Source organism: Benincasa hispida, chromosome 9 (genome assembly GCF_009727055.1).
Source record: "Benincasa hispida cultivar B227 chromosome 9, ASM972705v1, whole genome shotgun sequence".
Lineage (NCBI taxonomy): Eukaryota > Viridiplantae > Streptophyta > Magnoliopsida > Cucurbitales > Cucurbitaceae > Benincasa > Benincasa hispida.
In genome coordinates this window covers 70,635,943-70,656,967 of record NC_052357.1, presented here as the reverse complement: position 1 = coordinate 70,656,967, position 21,025 = coordinate 70,635,943, and the positions used below count along the sequence as shown (strand labels likewise).

The window sequence follows — 21,025 nt, the reverse complement described above, 5'->3', positions numbered from 1 at the left end:
TTAATATACTCTATCACATGACATTTGTATGTAAATTGAAGATAAAAAATTAGTGCATGAAACTAGATTGAAATACTATGATTTCTTAATAAAATGGATATAATGGAAAGAAAATTACACTCGAAGTATACTGAAATAAACTCAAGAAAAGAATAAAGAAATAAAAACATAAGTGAGCCATAGGAAGAGAGAGAGAGTGACAAAAGTGATTATCGGGTATGAGAAGGGAGAAGACATAGGAGGGAGATGGTATATCAGTCAAATGGTGATATAGGAACTATATCATCTCCCCAAATAAGATATTGGGCCCCAAACAAGCCATAAGAGTTAAATTTTAGTCAACCTAGTAATAAATGGTTAAAAACATTATAATTATTCGGTAGAATTTTTAATAGGGATGTTCAAAACACCCGATGACACGAAAAAATCAATGAAAATTGTATAGATTGGTTGGTTCATGCGTTCACGTAATATAACCCGAATTTATTATTAACTTTAAAATATATTTTTTTATTACTTATAACACAATTAATTTATATTTATTTTTAATTTCATTTAATTCCAATATTATTTGAATAATTTATTCTTCGACAATAGTTTCCTTGCACTTTAAAAAGAAAATTCTTCGACAATATATTGAATTCTATATATGAAAATAATTAAATTAGATTTTTTAGAATTTTTTTTAAATAAATGACGAAATTAAACCCAACTCAAATATTTTATGGTTGGGTTGGGTTGGGTTCATTTTTTAATAAGGGTTATTTGGGTTGAAAAAATTTATAACCCAACAATTTGATTGGATCTAAAAAGTCTTTCAACCAAACTGAATTCATTAACATCCCTAATTTTTAATAATTAAACATGTAAAGACTTTCAACACCATAGGCATAGTTTTCGATCAGTGTTAGCTTTCCTTCGATTGGTAGAGAAGGATGTAAACTCATTTAATGCCCTTGAGGCTTAATAATTCTTTGTTTGCTCAAAAAGGAAAAAAAAAAAATATAAATCAGCTGTACTACCATACAAAGTAAATTAAAACTTTAAAAGTTTGTTAGAAGAGTTAGTAAGAGATATACGACTTTTTTCTTTACTAGATTTTGCAAACCCATGGGAAAAAATGATTATTTTAATTCATAAGAGATTTTAAAAATTTCTTGTTTGTTATTGAAAAAGAAGATGATTTGAGAAGTGATTTCAAATCATGTTTTCACTTTTTTTTTTAATCATTAACTAAAATAGTTGGAATTTACAGGATCTTGTAGATTTAGAGGTACATTACTTTTTTTTAATAAACTAAATTACTTATTTAACTTTATTATATTTAATCTTTAATTAACGAATCATAATTAAAAACTTATATTAATAATTTTTATAACTTTCTTTTCAATTACCATTTAAATCATCAAATTTTAATCTTTAAAATTTAAAACCATCTTGAAATTTAAAATTTTTTTGAATAGAAATGAACCAAAACAACGTGGTTTTAAATCGTAAACCTTAAATTTGACCATAGTGAGTGTGTCAACAATGGTGGATATCAAACTTTTCAGATAAAAAAAAAAAAAAAAAATCTACAACATTATGAATGATAGTAGAAGTATAATTTATCAGCCTATGGTTGCATTAAACAAAATTTATTCTTTCTCAAGAACTTCGATTTCAGCAAAATTCTGGATACCTAAGAATACGATCACATTCACAAATTATGCTGTAGAATGTACTGAATTTTATAAAAAGAAAGGAAGCCAAATCAGTCAAAATCCTGCCAAATTAATGGCATTTTCCCCGCCCTGAAGAGTTGAATTACCCAACTACAGAAACTGAGCTACTCACCAAACATTACCGACAAGAACTCGAACGCTCACAGGGTGTCATCAAAAGCACTCTTTTTCAATAATTTTCAAAGCAACCGAATCTGGGTCTCAAAGGGTCTTCTCCAACTCCAATCCTTCAAGCATCCCTTCGCTAATTCCTCGCAGCTGAGAATGGATTTTACTCTTTTTCTTCACAGTTACTTGGAGTATGTTCATCACTGATGATACCCTTTTTCTCTCCTCAACTACTTTTGTATGGTTCAAGCTTCGAAGGAATTGCCCTTCCAACGAAGACCCAGTTCCATTGATTTGGTAATTTTTTTTGTTTGAATTGTCAATCTTAGATTATCCATACCTTTGGCTAGCAATATGAGGTTGTATAGGTTTGTATGTTTAATTTTCTGGAGTTTCTTTTAACATTCTTCAATGCCAAATCAAATATCCGAAGGAAAATTGTGTGCTAGTGATGGTTTAGAGAAATCGTACTTCTGTATGAGTGGATAAGAAAATAGATTGGTATTTTTGCAGATATTTCTATTGGATTCTGAACGTTTTCAAGTTGGTTGGGCATTGAAGAGAAAGAGGTGTTTTGGTTATTAAAGAGGTGGTTAGCTACTGTTTCATTCTTTGTTCATATTTGATTTAACTTTCTATCTCCTGTACTGTGATTGGAGAATTGATCATGTCATTTTGGGGTTGATGTTGGAAAACAGACAACATAGGGCACCACTTTTCTGTTTAATGACTGAAAGAAAACCTCTTTATGTTGTAGATAGTGAAGACATTATTAGCCAATTGGTTGGGAGCATAAGAGGTGGCATTTTGTCAATATCTAAGTTTAATTTTCTAAGAAAAGATGGAATTGATGAGTTTTTCAGTTGTTTAGGGTAATATTGGATATTGCTAGTTGAGAGTTTCTGAATCCATATGATATATAATCTTGGTGCATGATAGTAAGTCACAAGGAGGGCTGTTCAAATTGTGCTAGTTAACATTTTGTTAATTCTTATTGATAGCGAAGCTTAAATAACTAGAAATCAATAGCGAGCTAGTTAACATTTTGTTAATTCTTATCAAGTGTATAGATCTTTTCATCAGATCTTATAAGCTTTGTAGTTTGCGGGTGAGTAGCGTAGCGATCTCCCTTCTTATGCCTCTTAGATGCATCTTTTGTTATCTTTGGTTTATATTGATTCATGCATCCTCTTTTGCAAATCAATAAGTACGTTATTGAGATACAACAAATGCGCTCTTTATCTGAAATCATGAAATTCTCTTAATTGGGTAGTATGAATTTAAAATCTGTGGTACTGAACAGGTATTGAGTCTTGGTACTCAGGAGGCTAGAACCAAATAAAACATGGCATTATGGTGTTGCTTGAATCTGAAATTTGTTTTCTGGCCTTCAGGTGCATAATTCAAAAACGATGTCTTTGAATTTAGTGGTACCTCCTTCAAATGGTTGTGAAAAAGTTATATTATCTGAAGAACAGCATGCGAAGGTATTTCTTACAATTACAGCCTTTTTTAGCCCCTTCACACCAGGATAACTGTTGGTTGCTGCTAATCTAGAAACTAAGAAGATTGAAATGCTGCCATTTTCTCGTGGAGTTTGTCGACTCTTATAGTTTTACTTCATCCTTTGCAGATTTGTGAGGTGCGCAGGCTTTTAGGACCGTTGTCTGGCAAATCATCCATTTACTGTTCGGATCCATCCATTTTGAGATATCTAAGAGCAAGAAACTGGAATGTGAAGAAGGCAACTAAAATGCTGAAAGCAACTTTGAAGTGGAGGTCAGAATACAAACCAGAAGAGATTCAGTGGGTACATTACTGCTTACTTTTGGCCAAATCTTTTTGAAGTCATGGCAATGAGCTCAAAACGGTCTTATTTTTTTTTATTGTAAGCTACCTGGCCTTCTTTGTTTCAATAAGGAGGGGGAGCTATTACTAACTTCAATCCCTGTTGTTTTCTGCCTTTTCATCCATCCATTGCCATTTTTTGTGGGAAAAAAAAAGAAATTCAAAGGGCTCTATATGTTGTAATAGGTCTTTGTTTGTCAAGGTTTTAATTCAATACCCAGGCTATGGCGATTTAATAGTTAGATCTGTATTGCAGGATGAGGTTGCTCATGAAGCTGAGACTGGGAAAGTTTATTGTGCAAACTATAACGACCGACACGGAAGAACAGTGCTAGTCATGAGACCTTGTCGCCAGGTTTCATTTGCATTATGCAGTTCTAAGACTCCTAACAGAAATCTACTGGACATTTTTTCAATTCCAAAGTTCTTGTTGCTCGTAGCTATTCTAGAAATAAGTGCTGGGAGTGGGGTGGGGGAGAGATGGGGTACTAAGATTGTGTGCCACATTGACCCTTATTTATGAAGATTCTTTTCATTACGTTAATGAAATGGTTAAACTAAGATATTTTAGATGGGATCTCTAATGCATAGGTAAACTTGGCATCCTTTAGATTCAGCTTCCAAACAGTTAGTTTAACAAGTTCGTGTTTTCCATCTCCACCACAGAACTCGAAGACTGTAAAAGGGCAGATTAGATACTTGGTGTATTGCATGGAGAATGCTATTTTGAATCTTCCACCAGACCAGGAGAGTATGATCTGGCTGATTGATTTCAAGGATTTTGACATGTCAAATATTTCATTGAAAGCAACGAAGGAGACTGCACATGTTTTACAGGAACATTATCCCGAACGCCTCGGATTGGCAATTCTTTATAACCCGCCCAAGTTTTTTGAACCCTTCTGGATGGTATAATTCATTTGAAGAACTAACTTTATGGTTTCTTGTCATTCAAATATCTGATTTTACTGTACATCTCACTGTGATTTGTGGTCCATAGGAGTATTAGTAGTAGTACACTGCCATTTCTGTTTTACTTGTTGCAATTATTTGTTGTTTACACTACTGGACAATGTACTGTTCCATTTACAGGTTGCAAAGCCCTTTCTGGAGACAAAAACTACCAACAAAGTGAAATTCGTTTACTCCGACGACGTAAACTCAAAGAGGATAATAGAGGATCTGTTCGATATGGACCAGCTGGAGTCTGCGTTTGGTGGAAACAATAATAATGCTGGTTTCAACATAACCAAATATGCTGAGATGATGAAAGAAGACGATAAACAGATGCGCTGTTTCTGGTCCGGGGTAAATCCTAGAGGCCCAGCCTCGGAAAAAGCTCAGAGTAGTAGCGGTCTAGCCGATTCTAAAACCTCAAACTCTTCTTCTGAATCCCCAGAGAATGAGAGAACAGATGGTGATGTTCATATAACTAGAAATGCAGATGGCAGCTGAGGCATAATTCGAGTTAACTCGTATAAGTTTAAGCCTAATTTTTTGTGTTTGACATTCTTGTTATGAACAAAACGAAGCGTTTTGTATTTCGTTTGTATAGCAATCTCTTGTCGTCCCATTTCTTGTGGACATGATTAGAGCAGAGGTTGTTGTTCTTGAAATTTGTCCATTATTATCTGTGTGAGTTGACAATGACATGAATACGATAATCTAAACAATGTTGGTTCTGTTAAATTCGTTAAAGTCAATAGTTTACTTCTGAAAAAGAAATTGAGATCATTATGAATTGAAAATGAAAAGAAATGACAGAAGTTTAATGATTTGTGAAAAAAAAGTGAAATGTTAAACTGGTGCGTGCATTTGAGGCATCCTTCCAAAATACCTTTTTACAACACATGAAAAAGGTTGTAACCCCAACGACACTGACGTCTGCTCCACTGCTATCAAAACCATTCCCCACCAAAAAATTTCAGTTCAATTTTACTGTTTCATATTCTCCAAGAGATTTGAACTTCTTGGGTCGAAGATAAGATATTTATAGCAATTAAATATGTTATCTAATACGTCTCGGTGGGGTTCAGGGACACGCTCCCGAAAAGTAAGTTATTTAGGTATTTATCATCTTTATATTATTTACATTAATGACCTCAGAGTTTAGAGAAGTGCACTATAGGTACATAATTCTGTATCATTCTCTCTAATAAAATTGTTTTCCCTCTATCATGTGAATGTAGCTAATAAACTGTTAATGAAACCACGGAAATTTGTATGTTGATTATCTACTTTTTTATATTTTTTAGTGTTCTTTATATGTCGATTTCATAACATGAGTCTCAAGGATTAAGATGTTTCTTCCAATTTTTTTTGGAGATGGAGGTTCGAATTTTGCCTCCCTAAGTTTGTTGTTCTTAAAAGAACAAAAACTACAATTTCTTTTTAAGTAGAATAGGTGGGATATTCAAATTACATGCTTCTTAGTTATTAGCTCATTTTCGATATCAATTGAGTTACACTTGCTTTGATGACAACTAAGTTCAACTATGAAGAAGATTAGGAAATAAATTAAATATAATGTTTTTTTTCCCTTCTTTCGAGAAACTTTATTGTAATTGGAAGAATTTCAAATCAATCATAATTTTTCTAAAATTTGGAAAAAAAATGATATAAAATGAGATTTAAATTATTTGCCAAATAGGGAAATATTTTTAGAACTTACTTTACCCTGTTGTTACCATCCTTTCTTAATATATATGCAAATAATATAGATAGGGGTAGAGATTAAATGAGATTGATAATTAGATTAATTTGTGTGTTTAATGATTGTGATTGGGACAAAGGAAAAAAAAAAAAAAAACCCACTTGCAGATATTCTTAAGTCCAAAGCAAACAACTTTGCTTAAGAATTTCTTATTAATTTATTTTTAAGATTATGCAGGAAAAAGAAATAATAATTGGAATCTGAAATCTCAACTTCATGTGAGCTGGTTGCACATGTGTGGGTTTCAAAGTGTATTTAAGTATATAAATGGACCACTAATTTAATGGACCTTATATTCCTCCTTAATTCCATGAACATTTATCATATACATACAAACACATTTACATTTGATTAACCAGTGATTAAAGTTATAATATTCAGTTAATCTAGAAATTTCATCGAGATTAAGAATAATAATAAAACAGCATCATTGTTGATTTCATTCGAGTAAAATAATAATAATAATAATAATAATTCAAGAAATTTACTTGGACGTGGGGCTGGGAATATACTGAAGTTTTCATCGGTGGGCCGATGCCGATTACTCGGATTCCCGGTACATAAATAATTTGTTGCACCAGATTTTTTATTTATTTAGAAAATTACTTTTTTAAGCTTTCAACACTTGTGAGAAATAGGTACATTTTGATCGCTTTATTTCCTAGTTTTTTAGAATGCATTTTAAAATTTCTATTTTTTAATATTTTAAATAATGATATGACATTTTAAATTAAAAAATTAATTTTAAAATGATTAAAATATCATTTTAGCCTATATACTTTGAATATTATTTAATTTTATTTTTAGTGCATATACTTTTAAAAATGTATAATTTTAGTCTATATATTTTAAAAAATTCTTAAATTTAACTTTTTAAAATTAATTTTTATTGAAATTGACTAAATAATAATAATAGAATATGTTTTCAAAACTTATAGTAAAAATGTTAATATAAAATATTTTTTTAAAAAAAATACAAAGATTAAAATAGGACATTTAGAAACTAAAATTAAATAAACTTCAAAGTAGAAGGATGAAAATGGTATTTTAACCAGTTAAAATATTATCTATTCTCTCTTTTTCTATTTTCTCTCGTATCTCACCTCCTTCTGCCCTTCCACTTCACTTCTCTTCTTCGTCTATACTTATTTAAAGGTGATAAAAATGAAAAATAACATAGCTATTATATTTGTAAATAAATAAACTCAATTTACTAGAAAAAAACTAAAAACTTTTGTAGGTCAAATTTAATGAGATAAGAATGAGTGTGGTTTAAAAATTGGAAGTAATTCTTTGATTAATAAAATCAAGAGAGAACATGAAACTCATTCTCCAAAATGAGTTTATAATTCTAAGCTAAAAGTATAAACAAATTCAACTCGAAAGAAATCTCAAATAAATAATGAAAAGGAAGAAGAGGGAAGAATATACAGAAAGAGGTGAGAGATGAGAGAAGACGAAAAGAGAAAAAATGGGAAGAGAGTGAATAGATTGTTTCTTAATTTTAAAATGTTATATCATTAAAATAATTTTAAAAGAGTACTTTAGTACCTTTTTACTCTACTCTTAAAAACTGGAACTAAAAAGTTTTTTTTTTTTTTTTTTTTTTTTTTTTTTTTTTTTTTTTTAAGAAAAAGAGAGAACTAATTTCCGCTTTTCTATTTGTAATTTTTTTTTTTGGGGGTTGTTTTACCATACCAGCCTTAGTTGGGAGAGAGAAATTACAAAGATATCCCTTTCTGAGCTCAATAATTTAAAAGAAACTCCAATAAATGATTTTGGAAGTAAAACTACAAATAATTTGATTTCTGAAATTGACAGGCTGACGTGGATCCCTTATTTTTATTTAATTCATTAGATGAGTCACTATCAGATTCTAATGAACGGACCAGATTCGTTCCTCAATTGCTGGCTCTCTTTTATCTCCTCCTTCTCCACTTCCCCCCTTCACTTCTTTCTTCTTCTTCTTCTTCACAAACCAGAACCGGTTTTTGTGATTCTGGTTTTATAAATTACAAAGAAAACAAAAGAAAACAAAATGTCTTTGGGGAAGAGGTCACGTGCTCCGATGAGAAAAACGCCGAGCATGACGGAGATCACCTTCGATCTCGGTGGCTCCGCCGGCGAACAATTCCCGCCGTCGCTCGGTTATCCAACAAACACCCAAAAATCAGGGTACCAACAAATGGTTTCCCCAAGAAATTACAGAAGGCATTCCATTGATCTACAAGAAAACACTAATTTCCTCAGAGCTTGTTCTCTTTGCACTCGCCCGCTCGTTCCTGGTCGAGATATTTACATGTACAGGTAAATCAATTTAATCAATTTAATCAATTTAAATCTGATATATTCCAATAGTTCCCAAAAATTTATATTCTATTTTATGAATTTTAGATATGGGTTTTTGGGTTTTGAAATGAAACTGAAGGGGACTCTGTTTTCAGGGGGGACAAGGGATTTTGTAGCGACGAATGTAGGCAAAAGCAAATGAAGCAAGATGAGAGAATGGAGAAGTGCAGTTTAGCATCAAAGAAAGCGGCGGCGGCGGCGGCGGCGGCAGCGGCGGCAGCTGTGGCGGTGGTTTCTACATCGGCTGCCGTTCCACCTCAGATCTCCGGCAAGGGAGAAACGGTAGCTGCTTCATAGTGTTGTTGTATCTCTTTATCTATTATCTAAGCAATATTCCCCATAAAAATTCATCCCTCTTCTCCGAAGAATTTTAATTTCTTTCTTTATTATTGGGAATGGAAATGGGATTAATTCCTTTGAACAAATTAAGAAATGAACAAAAAAGAAAAAAAAAAAGGTCGATTTTGATGCCTTGTTCTCTTATATTATCTCTTCGTTCTTAGATCCATTTTACAAATTGATCAAACATGTAACATACCCAAAATTAAAAAAGAAATCAAAATTAATGAGTGATGTTCTAATCTCCATTTATTCCAGATGGGGTAAATAAGATCAACTTCGTTAGAATTTAATTATTCAAAAACAGAACTGGAAAATTATCATAAAATAATACATAAAAAATGGAAGATACAATTTTTTTTTTTTGATAAGTTAATTGTAATAAGGAAGGGAAGGGAATCTGAGGCCTTGTCAGCATGGCATGGATTGGGGCCCATATGGCATAACAAAAGACAATATATATTGCACAAATGGGAGGGAAGATATTCACTTGAAAAGCAATTTTGCTTTTTTAATTTAATTGTCACATATCTCACCACACATATATTTATAAATTTTTTATGTTAACTATTTAACAAAAGAAAAAGTTTCGGAAAAATTTAGAGATGTATTCTGTTCCATTCCGATTCCAAATAATAATGTCGTTCCCCAGCAGCTGCTTCCACGTGATTTTATAACTTCCTGACAATTAGAGATCAATAATTTAATATTTACTTTTAGCACTCTAATTCTTGCATATATATATATATATATAGCTTAGCAGGAAAAGAAATTTTTTGAAAAATCAAACATACGTTGAGACGTGTTTGGATTTCCTAAAGAAAAAAAAAAAAGTATTTCAAGAAATCATTTTTATTTATTTATTATAAAAATGGTTTAAAATACAATTTAAAAATGTTTGAAAAACTATTTTCGAGGGATTGCCAAATACTTTAATCTTTTTTAAAAAAGATTCATTTTTAAAATTAAACCAATTCACACACCTTTAGAACTATGACCATGTTTACTCCAGTTAAAACGTATTAAATCAATGGTAATGTGAAAAATAGGTCCTATCTAATTATCTTTGGTGTTATTTACTTGTGTTTGGCATCCATACTGACACATGGGGCCCATATCCAAATTGATTAACGAGCAAAACATGTTCAATCCAATTTATCTGAAAATAGAAACAATTATGAATTTTGGTATCTTTACTGTTATTGTTACCATTACTATTTGACCCTTAGAGATGATGGTAATAATTATAATAAATATGACAAAATTTATAATTCTATATAAATACGATAAAAAACAATTCAATTATATTTATGATTTAAATTTACTACAATTGATCCATCAATGGATGTCTATTACAATTACAACAATTTTAATTATAGTTTGGTAAATATTGCCTAGGTTAAAATTGATTGGGTTTAACATTTTTGTATATGGTAGTTTAATTTGAAAACTTATTTATTTTTTCGTTTAAATAAAGTAATAGATATTTTATTCTTGTTATGTTTTAATTGACATCATGTTTTAAAGAAAAAGAAACATGATAAAACATAGTATAAACATGCCTTTAAAATTTATGAACATTGTCAGGGAATTCATTTTTTTCTTTCAAATATTTGAGAAAGATCTCACCCCCTCCTTTTCTTATATGTAAGAATATAATTCTTAATTTATATTCTTATGATTACTAAACAAAAAAACATTTTTTAACAGTGGCCATGAAAAGAGGGGAAAAATGGTTCCATTTATACCAGCGCCCTAGGACTTAAACTAGACCATTACTATAGACATGCATGCATACAACTCAAATTGACATCTTTTCATGACATAGCAAAACCAAATAAATAACATAAAATAATTAACTTTATTAAAACTGAATAACTGAAGTTCATTTAACAAGGTACCTTTAAAACCATAAAAAAAAAAAAGAAAATTCTCTTAAAAAGTTAAAAAATGCAGATACCAATACTTTGATTTCAAACATCAAAACTAGCAATTTTAAAACATGAGCGAAAGCATATGACTGGTCCCAGTGGTTTGATCACGGATTCTACTTGTCATTTGCTAGTGTGTTCTTACCCTTACCTTAAAAATAAATATAAGAAAGAATGAGTATAAAATATTCAGTAAGTAACCCCACTACTGGGGTCAGGCTAAACATCTATGTCCTCTGGATTCTACTCTCTAGTGGAACGTATATAAACCTCTACTTTCTATAAGATGACTAGCTAGTAGATAGTTGAACCCACCCTACCATAAATGAGATGTACCCACAAACCTTTAGTAAATCTCGAAGGAAACACAAACCTCTGGTGAATCCCGAAGGAAACACAAACCTCTGGTGAATCTCGAAGGAAACACAAACCTCTGGTGAATCCCAAAGAAAACACAAACCTCTGGTAAATCCCGAAGGAAACACAAACCTCTGGTGAAATCCCGAACGAAATCACCATCTCTATTGGGTATCTAATCACAGGTAGGAGTAACTACCACTATCATAAATGTAACATGCATCATAAAACATAGTCCCACAACGTGCAAATACACATCATCATGCTCAATATTCATCTAGCAAATCATAATAACAAAATTGATGGGATTTGAATCCTGAGCGGAAACGTATGAACGCCTTGCATCCCGTAAATCGATTTTTACATAAACAAAATCAGTGTACTAAAACAGAATATGTGTAGAATAAACATGTGAAATAGCACGCTTTAGAGAAAGGAAAGAATCATTCTCACCTTTGTAGATTTCCAAGCTCCTAGAACGATCCTCTCGATATTCTAACAAACGACTCCTCCAACAATCTTGAACACAAACGTCTCATTGAACAATCTTAAACACGACCACGAGAATAACCTTGTTATTCTCAAGGATTTCAGTAGAAGGATGAGTGGTATTCAATTATTGGAAGAGGGTGAGGAGGAAAAACCTTTGGGAGAGTAGAGAGGATTTTTTTTTTGTGGCTTAGGGAAAAATTTGCTCAATGAATACTCACTCCAAAAGGACCATAAGGAAGACTTTATATAGAGTAGGGTCAACCCCTTCTCCAAGTCTTTTTCCAATTTTCCCTTATGCACAATTAATATAACATATTTTAAATTAATTAACACATTAATTAAATAACTATTTATACATTAAATCCAATTTAACATATATATAATTAATTATCATAAACATCGTATGTCTATTTGCAACACCTCTATATATATTAATTAATTCTTTGTGAATCTAATTTACTTGAATTAGTTATTTGAATCCCATTCAAATGTTTCTTTTCAACTTAATTTGAACTATAGATCACATCCATAATCAATTATATATTAATCATATTGATATACAATTTCCTTAAATTGATTTGAACAATTCAAATCATTCTTCTTTAATATCCTTTAGTGAGCTAACAAGGGGACCTGGTGGACCTGTAGATCAGAAGCTCCAATGATATGAGATTAATTGGTTAAACTCATTAACCAAGTTAATCAAAATTTATTAATTGTGGGTATACTCCACTAAAGACTCACAACTACACTTTTCTCACTACAGATATATTTTTGTATCCATGGATATAAACCAATAACAGCAAGTTAGTCCTTCACGAGTGTTCGTAACTCCAACAGGATCAAATTACTATTTTACCCTTGGGTTACCTCTAACTCCTTATGTACTAGTGCTCCTTTAATGAACAGCCTGTTTATGGTCCAACCAATAAAGAGAAACCCCTTTCGGGCCAACGAGAGGGTAGGGCCTTTTGTTCAAGTCCCGGAGACACCACTTAAGGAAACACTTATCTACTTACCTTGAAAACGGAAATGAGTGAATTCCATCTTGTATTATTATGTTCCTAGCTCCTGACTCAGTCTTGTCCCCAAAATGATAAGCTTATTGAGTCGACGAACTAGCCACTCTCACCCATACAAATCAAAGGACAATCCTTCGTAAACAAGAGTTCATAATATACTCAGGATGAAGACTAAGTTGCCTAGGTCATCCTAGTGAAATAGAAACCTAACTAGGCAATAGTGTTATATGTAGTGGTTACTATTTCGTGGTCTGGTCTTATGTAAACTTATTGCATAGGATACTTCCACTCGCATATCACTTACACGAATGCGTCGGATCATTGTGTTTGTATCAAATACAAAGTGGGTCATATCCATAGTGTTATCAGTATAAGGTGCCCAGTCTTATCCCTATACTATAGATCCTTTAGGCTGTATCTTGAACATTGATCCTGAAGGAACTATGAAGGTTTTTGAGCGGAAGCGTGGAGATCAATCCAAATTTTATTTTCATAGAATTAAAATTACAGAATACAAATATTATTCATAGTCACAAATGGAAAAGAGAGAATTAGGGTAAGAAAAGACTTACCCTTGCAGAACCTTTCTTCTTGAAAACCAATTTCCTTCTTCGGTTTTGTCATGAACAATCACAAATGGAAAAGTGATCCAAATGAGCACTACCACAATAAGAACCTCATGTATTCTCTTTTGGGATGAGAATCAATAAGGAGTTATGGGCTCTTAGATTTTTAGAAGAAAGGAAGAGATTGGGAGGAAAATTGTGTTTAAAACTTTTTTTTTTTTTTTTTTTTTCAAAATTGGAAGAGCACCCATCCACCACACACACATATTAATAGAGACAAATAGGGGGAGGGACTTACAAAAACATTTTCAGAATAAATTAAAATTTATTTTAACAAACCATTTAATATGTATGATAACCACCTTATCATATAATATATATTAAACTATATGTTATATCAAAATATAACATATAACCTATAGTTTCATATTGTATCAAATATAATATAACTTACAGTTTTCATTTTCTCATTAATGCATGGTCTTTAATATAAATTTTATTTATATTAAAATTAATTATATGAATCCAACTCACATAATTAATATTTAAATCAGATATCAGTATTTATTTCCTCTAAAATAAACTTTATATTATAATGTATAAAATACATTATAGTAATTATATCATATATAATTAAATTAAATTAATTATATCACATATAATTAATTCCTTCATTAATTTGAACAACTCAAATTAATCCAAAATTGATTCTCATTAAATCCCTGTTGAGTTATAGAGAGGACCTCATGGATTTGCAGATTGAAGATCCAATGGTACTTGGATAATTAATTAAACTCTTTAATTAAATTACCCAACATCTGTTAACTGTCGGTCACTCCACTACAGACTGACAACTGCACTATTTACATTATAGTTATATTTCTTTGTCCATTGGATATAATTAGTCAACAGTATAATGACCCTTCATAACTTGCTCATAAGTACAATTGGGCCAAAATTACCGTTTTACCTCTATAGTTACATCTAACTCCTCAAGTATCACTTATCCCTCTAATGAAGAATAAATGATAGTCCAACTATGACCAAATTCTTCTCGGGCTAAGAGAGGGTGTGGCCACATTGTTCAAGCTCCGGACAACATTAAGGGAGCAATTTATCTACTTATCTCGACATCAGAGAAGGAGTGAATTCCTTCTTGTGTAGAGTTATGTTCCCAGCTCTCCAATCAGACGAATCTCCAAAATGGTAGGCATATTTAGTAGGTGATTTGGCCACTTTCACCCATGCAAATCAAAGGACTGCCTTCATAGGCAAGAGTTCACAACTCACTCAAGATTCAAATCGTGTCACCTATGGTCATTCTGGTGAAATGTAAGTCTCTACTATTAACGATGTTATATAATAAGACTAATCATTTCGTGGACCAGTCTTATACAAACTCTTAAGTCTCTACTATTAACGATGTTATATAATGAGACTAATCATTTCGTGGACTGGTCTTATACAAACTCTTTGTATAATATATCCTGCTCACATGTCTACACACGAATGACTAGGATTAGATAATTTACTTTACAACACTTGTAACATCTACATAGTGGTCGCATTCGCAGTGTCACCAGGATAAGGTACCCAGTCTTATCCATCTACTACAGACCGTTTAAGTTATAATTTAAACATGATCCATTAGTATGTCACTACATATATGTTTAAATTACATAAAATAACCTAGGATCTTCATTTATTGGATTTAATGTATGCTCATAAAATAACAATTATTTTATTGATAACTAATTGTTTATACAGAGTTTACAAATTATGAGAATATAAGAGAGATTCAGGACACCAACCCCAACAGATCTCTGTACGTCTCAACATACAGTTTAAGACTCATAAGACAACATTGGATGTTAGTTTATTGGATTTAAGGTTATTAAGACAAAATAGAAAACAACACAATAATATTTATTGAATTAACATCTATAACTCTTTATTGATGACAGTCAATTAATAACATTTACTATTTACAAATTTTCTACATTTCACATTCACTGGGGACCCTCTCTAGCTTGCATCATCCAGTTTGATTTTGCGGAACCTCATCCTTCAAAGGGTTGGTGTATATTTGTCCTATTTGTAAAAACTAGGGCACAAAACCCAATAAACTCTCACTTGGACTAAAACTCTAGTCAGTGGGTTGTACATGATATCATAATCGAAAAGGAAGGATTATGGTAAATAAATACAATAAACTAGGGCATCCATGTATCCATTACACATCTCTTACTTGCCCTAGATTATACAATGTACATGTCTCATAGACCTAGATTATCTAGATGACTCTAGAACACTTTAGGCGAGAGAGCCTTCATAAATGGATCGACAATGTTGTGGTCTAAGGCAATCATTGTGACAATCACATCTCTTCATTGCACAATCTCCCATAGCAAGTGATAGTTCCTTTCGATATGCTTTCCTCATTTGTGACTATGAGGTTCTTTAGAGTTGGCTACTGCCCGACTGTTGTCACAGTATAAGGTGATGGGCAAGTTCATATTTGGATCCACTTCCAAATCACTTAGGAACTTCATGAGCAAATTGTTTCCTTTTCTGCTTCACAAATAGTTACATATTCAGCTTCCATAGTGGAATCTGCAATGCATCCTTATTTGATGCTACGTCATACTACAATTCCCCCATTCAAGATAAACACTGATCCTGATGTGGATTTCCTAGAATCCTTGTCACTTAGGAAATCAAAGCCGATGTATCCTGTCAGAATCAAATCTTTAGCTCCATACATCTACATGTAGTCCATCGTTCTCTTAAGATACTTGAAAATGTTCTTAACTGCAGTCTAATGGTCTAACCTTGGATTGGACTGGTACCTACTGACTATTCCCACTACATAATAAATGTCTGACCTAGTGCAAAGCATAATATACATTAAGCTGCACACAACTAAGGCATAGAGAATACGTCTTATATCCTCAACTTCCTTAAGTGTCTTAGGGTACTATTCTTTAGACAAGTGAACTTTGTGCCTGAAAGGTAATAAACCCTTCTTAGACTTCTGCATCGAATATCAAGTCAACATTTTATCGATATAAGCTGCTTGAGACAGAGCCAACGTTATATTATTGCGATCCCCAATGATTTGGATCCCATGTACATATTGTGTCGCTCCCAAACATTTCATTTGGAATTGGGCTGCCAACCATCCTTAATGTCAGTAATATTGAAATTGATGTCCTAAATCTATCTTGTTTTCTCGTAATTTGTAAACTCTATATAAATAATTTGTTATTAATAAAATAAATGTTATTTTATGATCATACACCAAATCTAATAAACGAAGATCCTAGGTTATTTTATGTGATTGAAACATATATGTAGAGACGTACAGGTGGATCATGTTTAAATGATAATCTAAATGGTCTGTAATAGATAGATAAGTTGGGTACCTTATCCTGGTGACGCTACAGATATACCTCATTTTGTAGATGTTATAGTGTCGTAAAGTGCTACAAATGATATGATCCTGATCATTCATGTGAAGACATGTGAGTGAGAGTATCCTATATAAGAATTTGTATAAGATCGGACCACGAAATGATTAGTCTCATTATATAACGCCGTTAATAGTAGGGAGTTACATTTCACCAAGATGACCATATGTGACATAACCTGCATCTTGCATGAGTTGTGAACTCCTACCTATGAAAGCAATCTTTTTATTTGCATGGGTGAGAGCCACCAGATCGTCGACTCAATATGCCCACCATTTTAGGATTCGTCTGATTGGAGAGCTGGGAACACAGCTACACAAGACAGAATTCACTCATTCCCTAATGTCGGGATAAGTAGATAAAGTGCTCTCTTAAGGGCTAATTCGGCTTGAATAATGTGGCCACACCCTCTCTTGGCCCAAGAGGGATTTGGTCATAGTTGGACTATGACTTATTGTTCATTAGAGAGATCAGTGGTACTTAAGGAGTTAGATGTAACTACAGGGACAAAATGATAATTTTGGCATAACTGTACTTACAAGTAATTTGTGAAGGGTCATCGCACTGTTGATTGGTTATATCCAATAGACACCTAAATATATCTGTAGTGCAAAGAGTGCAACTATTGGTCTTTAGTGGAGCGACCAATAGTTAATGAATGTTGGGTAATTTAATTAAAGAGTTTAATTAATTATCCAAGTACCATTAGAGCTTCAATCTATAGGTCCATAAGGCCCCCTTTATAGCTCAACATGGATTATTGAGAATTAATTTTGGATTAATTTGAATTGTTCAAATCAATTGATGGAATTAATTATATGTGATATAATTAATTAAAATAATTTATGTGATATAATTAATATAATATATTTGATACATTATAATATAAAGTTTATTTTGAGAGGAATTAAATGTTTGGATTTGATTCAAATACTAATTATATGGACATATAATTTAGTATAAATGTGATTTATACTAAAAACCATGATTAATTGAGAGAAATACAAACTATATGTTATATTATATTTGATACAATATAAAAACTATAGATTATATGTTATATTTGATATAAAATATAGTTATATATACATATCATAAGTTAGTATATATATATATATAAAATTTAATTTTGAATTAAATTAAATGAGGGAGTTATGAAAATAGCTCCTCCATACTTTTCCTCTTAATCAATCATGGTGTTGAATGGGGAAAGTGATTTTGGTCTCTTTTTGGAAATTTTGATGCAGAAGGTCAGTGGGAGTTCTCTGAAAAAATCTCAAAAATTTACAGAGAAGAAAAGTGTGTTTCTTCTCCCTCTCATCCTCTCCTCCCTCTTCTTAAAATCCAGAGCCTATAACTTTTGAATTCTCAAACCCTAGAAAAGAATATAAAAGGTTCCATTTGTGGTGGTGGCCATTGGGATTTCGATTTTGGAGATCGTTTTGTCCTGATCGAAGTGTTTGTAACCAGATCGAGGGAATTTGTGAAGAAGATTGTCTATAAGGGTAAAATGTTCTTCATCCCTAAAATATTCTATGAATTTGCATGATGTAAATTTTATTGAAATGCATAATTTTTCTGTTTTTGCAAAATTGGGATTCTATGAAAATTGTAACATTGGGATCGATCATCTTCTGCTGCGAACCTTCATCGGTTTCTTTTAAGTAAGATACCATACATCATTCTCAATGAGTAGAATATTGTCCACCTAAAGTACTAAGAAAGCTACTTTATCATTGATGATTTTCTCGTAGATACAAGGTTCATCAACGTTTTGATCAAAACCAAAAGATTTGATCGATGTATCAAATCTAATGTTCCAAGATATGGATGCCATTTTCAACCCATAAATGGATCGATCCAACTTGCAAACTTTTTCCTTCTAACCTTGGGCTATGAACCCCTCGGGCTGAGACATAAAGGTATTCTCTTCAAGATTACCATTTAGAAAAGCAGTCTTGACATCCATTTGTCATATCTCATAGTCATAATATATGGTTGTGGACAAGAGAATTCTAGGCATAGCAACAGGGGAAAAAGTTTCTCCATAATCAATCCCTTCCTTTTGGGTATAACCTTTTGCTACAAGTTTAGCTTTGAAGATTTGTACCTTTCCAACTACATTTCTCTTTCTTTTATAGATCCATTTACACCCTATAGGTTTGACCCCTTCAAGTGGATCTACAAGCTCACATACTGAATTAGAGTACATAAACTCCATTTCAAGGTCCATAACTTTGACCCATTGGTTCTTGTCTACGTCATTCATTGCCTATTTATAGGCCAATGGATCCTCAACACTATCATCTTGTATGGAAACTTAGTTTTAAATAAACTCAAGTAACGATCAGGATGTATCACAATCCTCCCACTGCATCGAGGCACTCTCAACGATTGAGAAGGATGAGACTAACTTGAAGTGTTGGCCTCTTCATTAACTCTTGATGGACCAGAAGCATCAACAACCCTTGTTGATGCTTCAGTAACTTCATTTAATACTATTTTACTACATGGTTTATGACTTTTCATGTGGTCTTCCTCTAAAAATGTAGTGTTTGTCGATATAAACCCTTATTTTCTTGAGGGTTATAGAACAGACTAAAGGAACTCTAATTACAGAGGACCTTTGAGCAGAAACGGATCATCCAAATTCCATTGTGAATGAACTCATACATTTACAGTCATATAGAACATATTATGCAACAAACTTAAATTACAGCATGCTTTGAAAAAAAAAACTAAGGATTAAGAGACTATACCTTTGAAGAACCGTTCTTCAAGTAAATCCCTCGATCAAACTTGATCACGAACGCAACGAACAACTCAGTCTTCCTCGAACAAGTAGCAACTCGATCCTCGAACCGGACACTACATTAGATTACCTTGGTATTCTCGGTGTGAGAATCCAAGAGTGGTTGGCTCTGGCTTATTTTGGTTTTAAGAAAGGTTTAGAGTTTAAGAGGAGGACGATCAAGTAAAGGCAACAACACTATCGTGTAGAAAAATTGGTCTATCGCATAGACTTGCAACTCGATCGTTTAGGCTCTCAAGTGATCATATAGTAAGACTCTCTTACTCAGTTACTAACAATGTCAGTCATTTCACCTGTCTTTTGGAATAATTAAAGCAATTTTATTTTATCCCAATTTGCCATAAAACCGTATAACTACCCACTAAGGGTGGTTATGGGGAAAAAGAAATTAATTATCATATAATTAATAAATTATAAATAAATATGATAACTAACTTATCATATTATATTTATAACCTATAGTTTTAAGATTGCATCATATACAATATATAAACCATAGTTCTTTTTCTATTTTATGGCATTTAATATAAATCATATTTATATTAAATTTAATAACTATAAATCTTATACATAAAAAATATATTTGAATCATATTAGTTCCTCCAATCAAACAATAATGTATCAAATACTTTATATCAATTATATCATATATAATAAACTAATTTAATTATATCATATATAATCAAATTTTCTCTTGTTAATTTGAACATTTGAAATTAATCCAAAAACAGATTCTCAACATGAATCCATTGAGCTACCAAGGGGACCTTATGGACATGTAGCTTGAAGCTCCAACGGTACGTGAATAACTGATTACACTCTTTAATCACATTATCCACCATCCATTAACTGTCGAGCACTCCACTAAAGATCGACAGCTGCACTTTTTGCACTACAGATATATTTTTGTGTCCATTGGATATAACCAATCAACAGTACGATGACCCTTAACAAATGGGCCAAATTACCGTTTTTCCCCTGTAGTTATATATTGCTCCTTAAGTACCATTGATCCCTCTAATGAATAATAGATCATGGTCCTACTATGACTAAACCCCTATCGGGCTAAAAGAGGGTGTGGCGCCACATTGTTCAAGACCCGAAATCAACCCTTAAGGGAGCAATTTATCTACTTACCCCTGCTTTAGGGAAAGAGTGAATTCCATGTTCTGTAGCTAAGTTCCCAGCTCCCCAATCAGACGAATCCTCAAAATGGTAGGCTTGTTGAGTCAACGATTTGGCCACTTTCACCTATGCAAATCAAAGGATCGCCCTCATAAGTAGGAGTTCACAA

At 32.3% G+C, this 21,025-nt stretch overlaps 2 protein-coding genes across 4 annotated transcripts; both read left to right on the top strand.

The window, feature by feature from the left end:
- Positions 1-1,690: 1,690 nt before the first annotated feature.
- On the top strand, positions 1,691-5,369 carry LOC120087152 (phosphatidylinositol transfer protein 3-like). 3 transcript variants are annotated; one of them, XM_039044054.1, is made up of 7 exons: positions 1,693-2,129; positions 2,346-2,421; positions 3,227-3,319; positions 3,466-3,642; positions 3,937-4,035; positions 4,347-4,589; positions 4,773-5,369. In XM_039044054.1, exons 3-7 carry the CDS (start codon positions 3,245-3,247, stop codon positions 5,133-5,135), a joined length of 957 nt encoding a protein of 318 aa, XP_038899982.1. In that variant the 5' UTR covers positions 1,693-2,129; positions 2,346-2,421; positions 3,227-3,244; the 3' UTR covers positions 5,136-5,369. The 3 variants fall into 3 exon arrangements, with proteins under 3 accessions (XP_038899983.1, XP_038899982.1, XP_038899981.1); XM_039044055.1 differs by lacking the exon at positions 2,346-2,421 and having other exon boundaries at positions 1,691-2,129; positions 3,136-3,319; XM_039044053.1 differs by lacking the exon at positions 2,346-2,421.
- A 2,968-nt stretch (positions 5,370-8,337) lies between these two features.
- Positions 8,338-9,225, top strand: LOC120086414 (FCS-Like Zinc finger 6-like). The gene is made up of 2 exons (XM_039043051.1): positions 8,338-8,700; positions 8,838-9,225. Exons 1-2 carry the CDS (start codon positions 8,432-8,434, stop codon positions 9,037-9,039), a joined length of 471 nt encoding a protein of 156 aa, XP_038898979.1. The 5' UTR covers positions 8,338-8,431; the 3' UTR covers positions 9,040-9,225.
- The last annotated feature ends 11,800 nt before the right edge of the window (positions 9,226-21,025 follow it).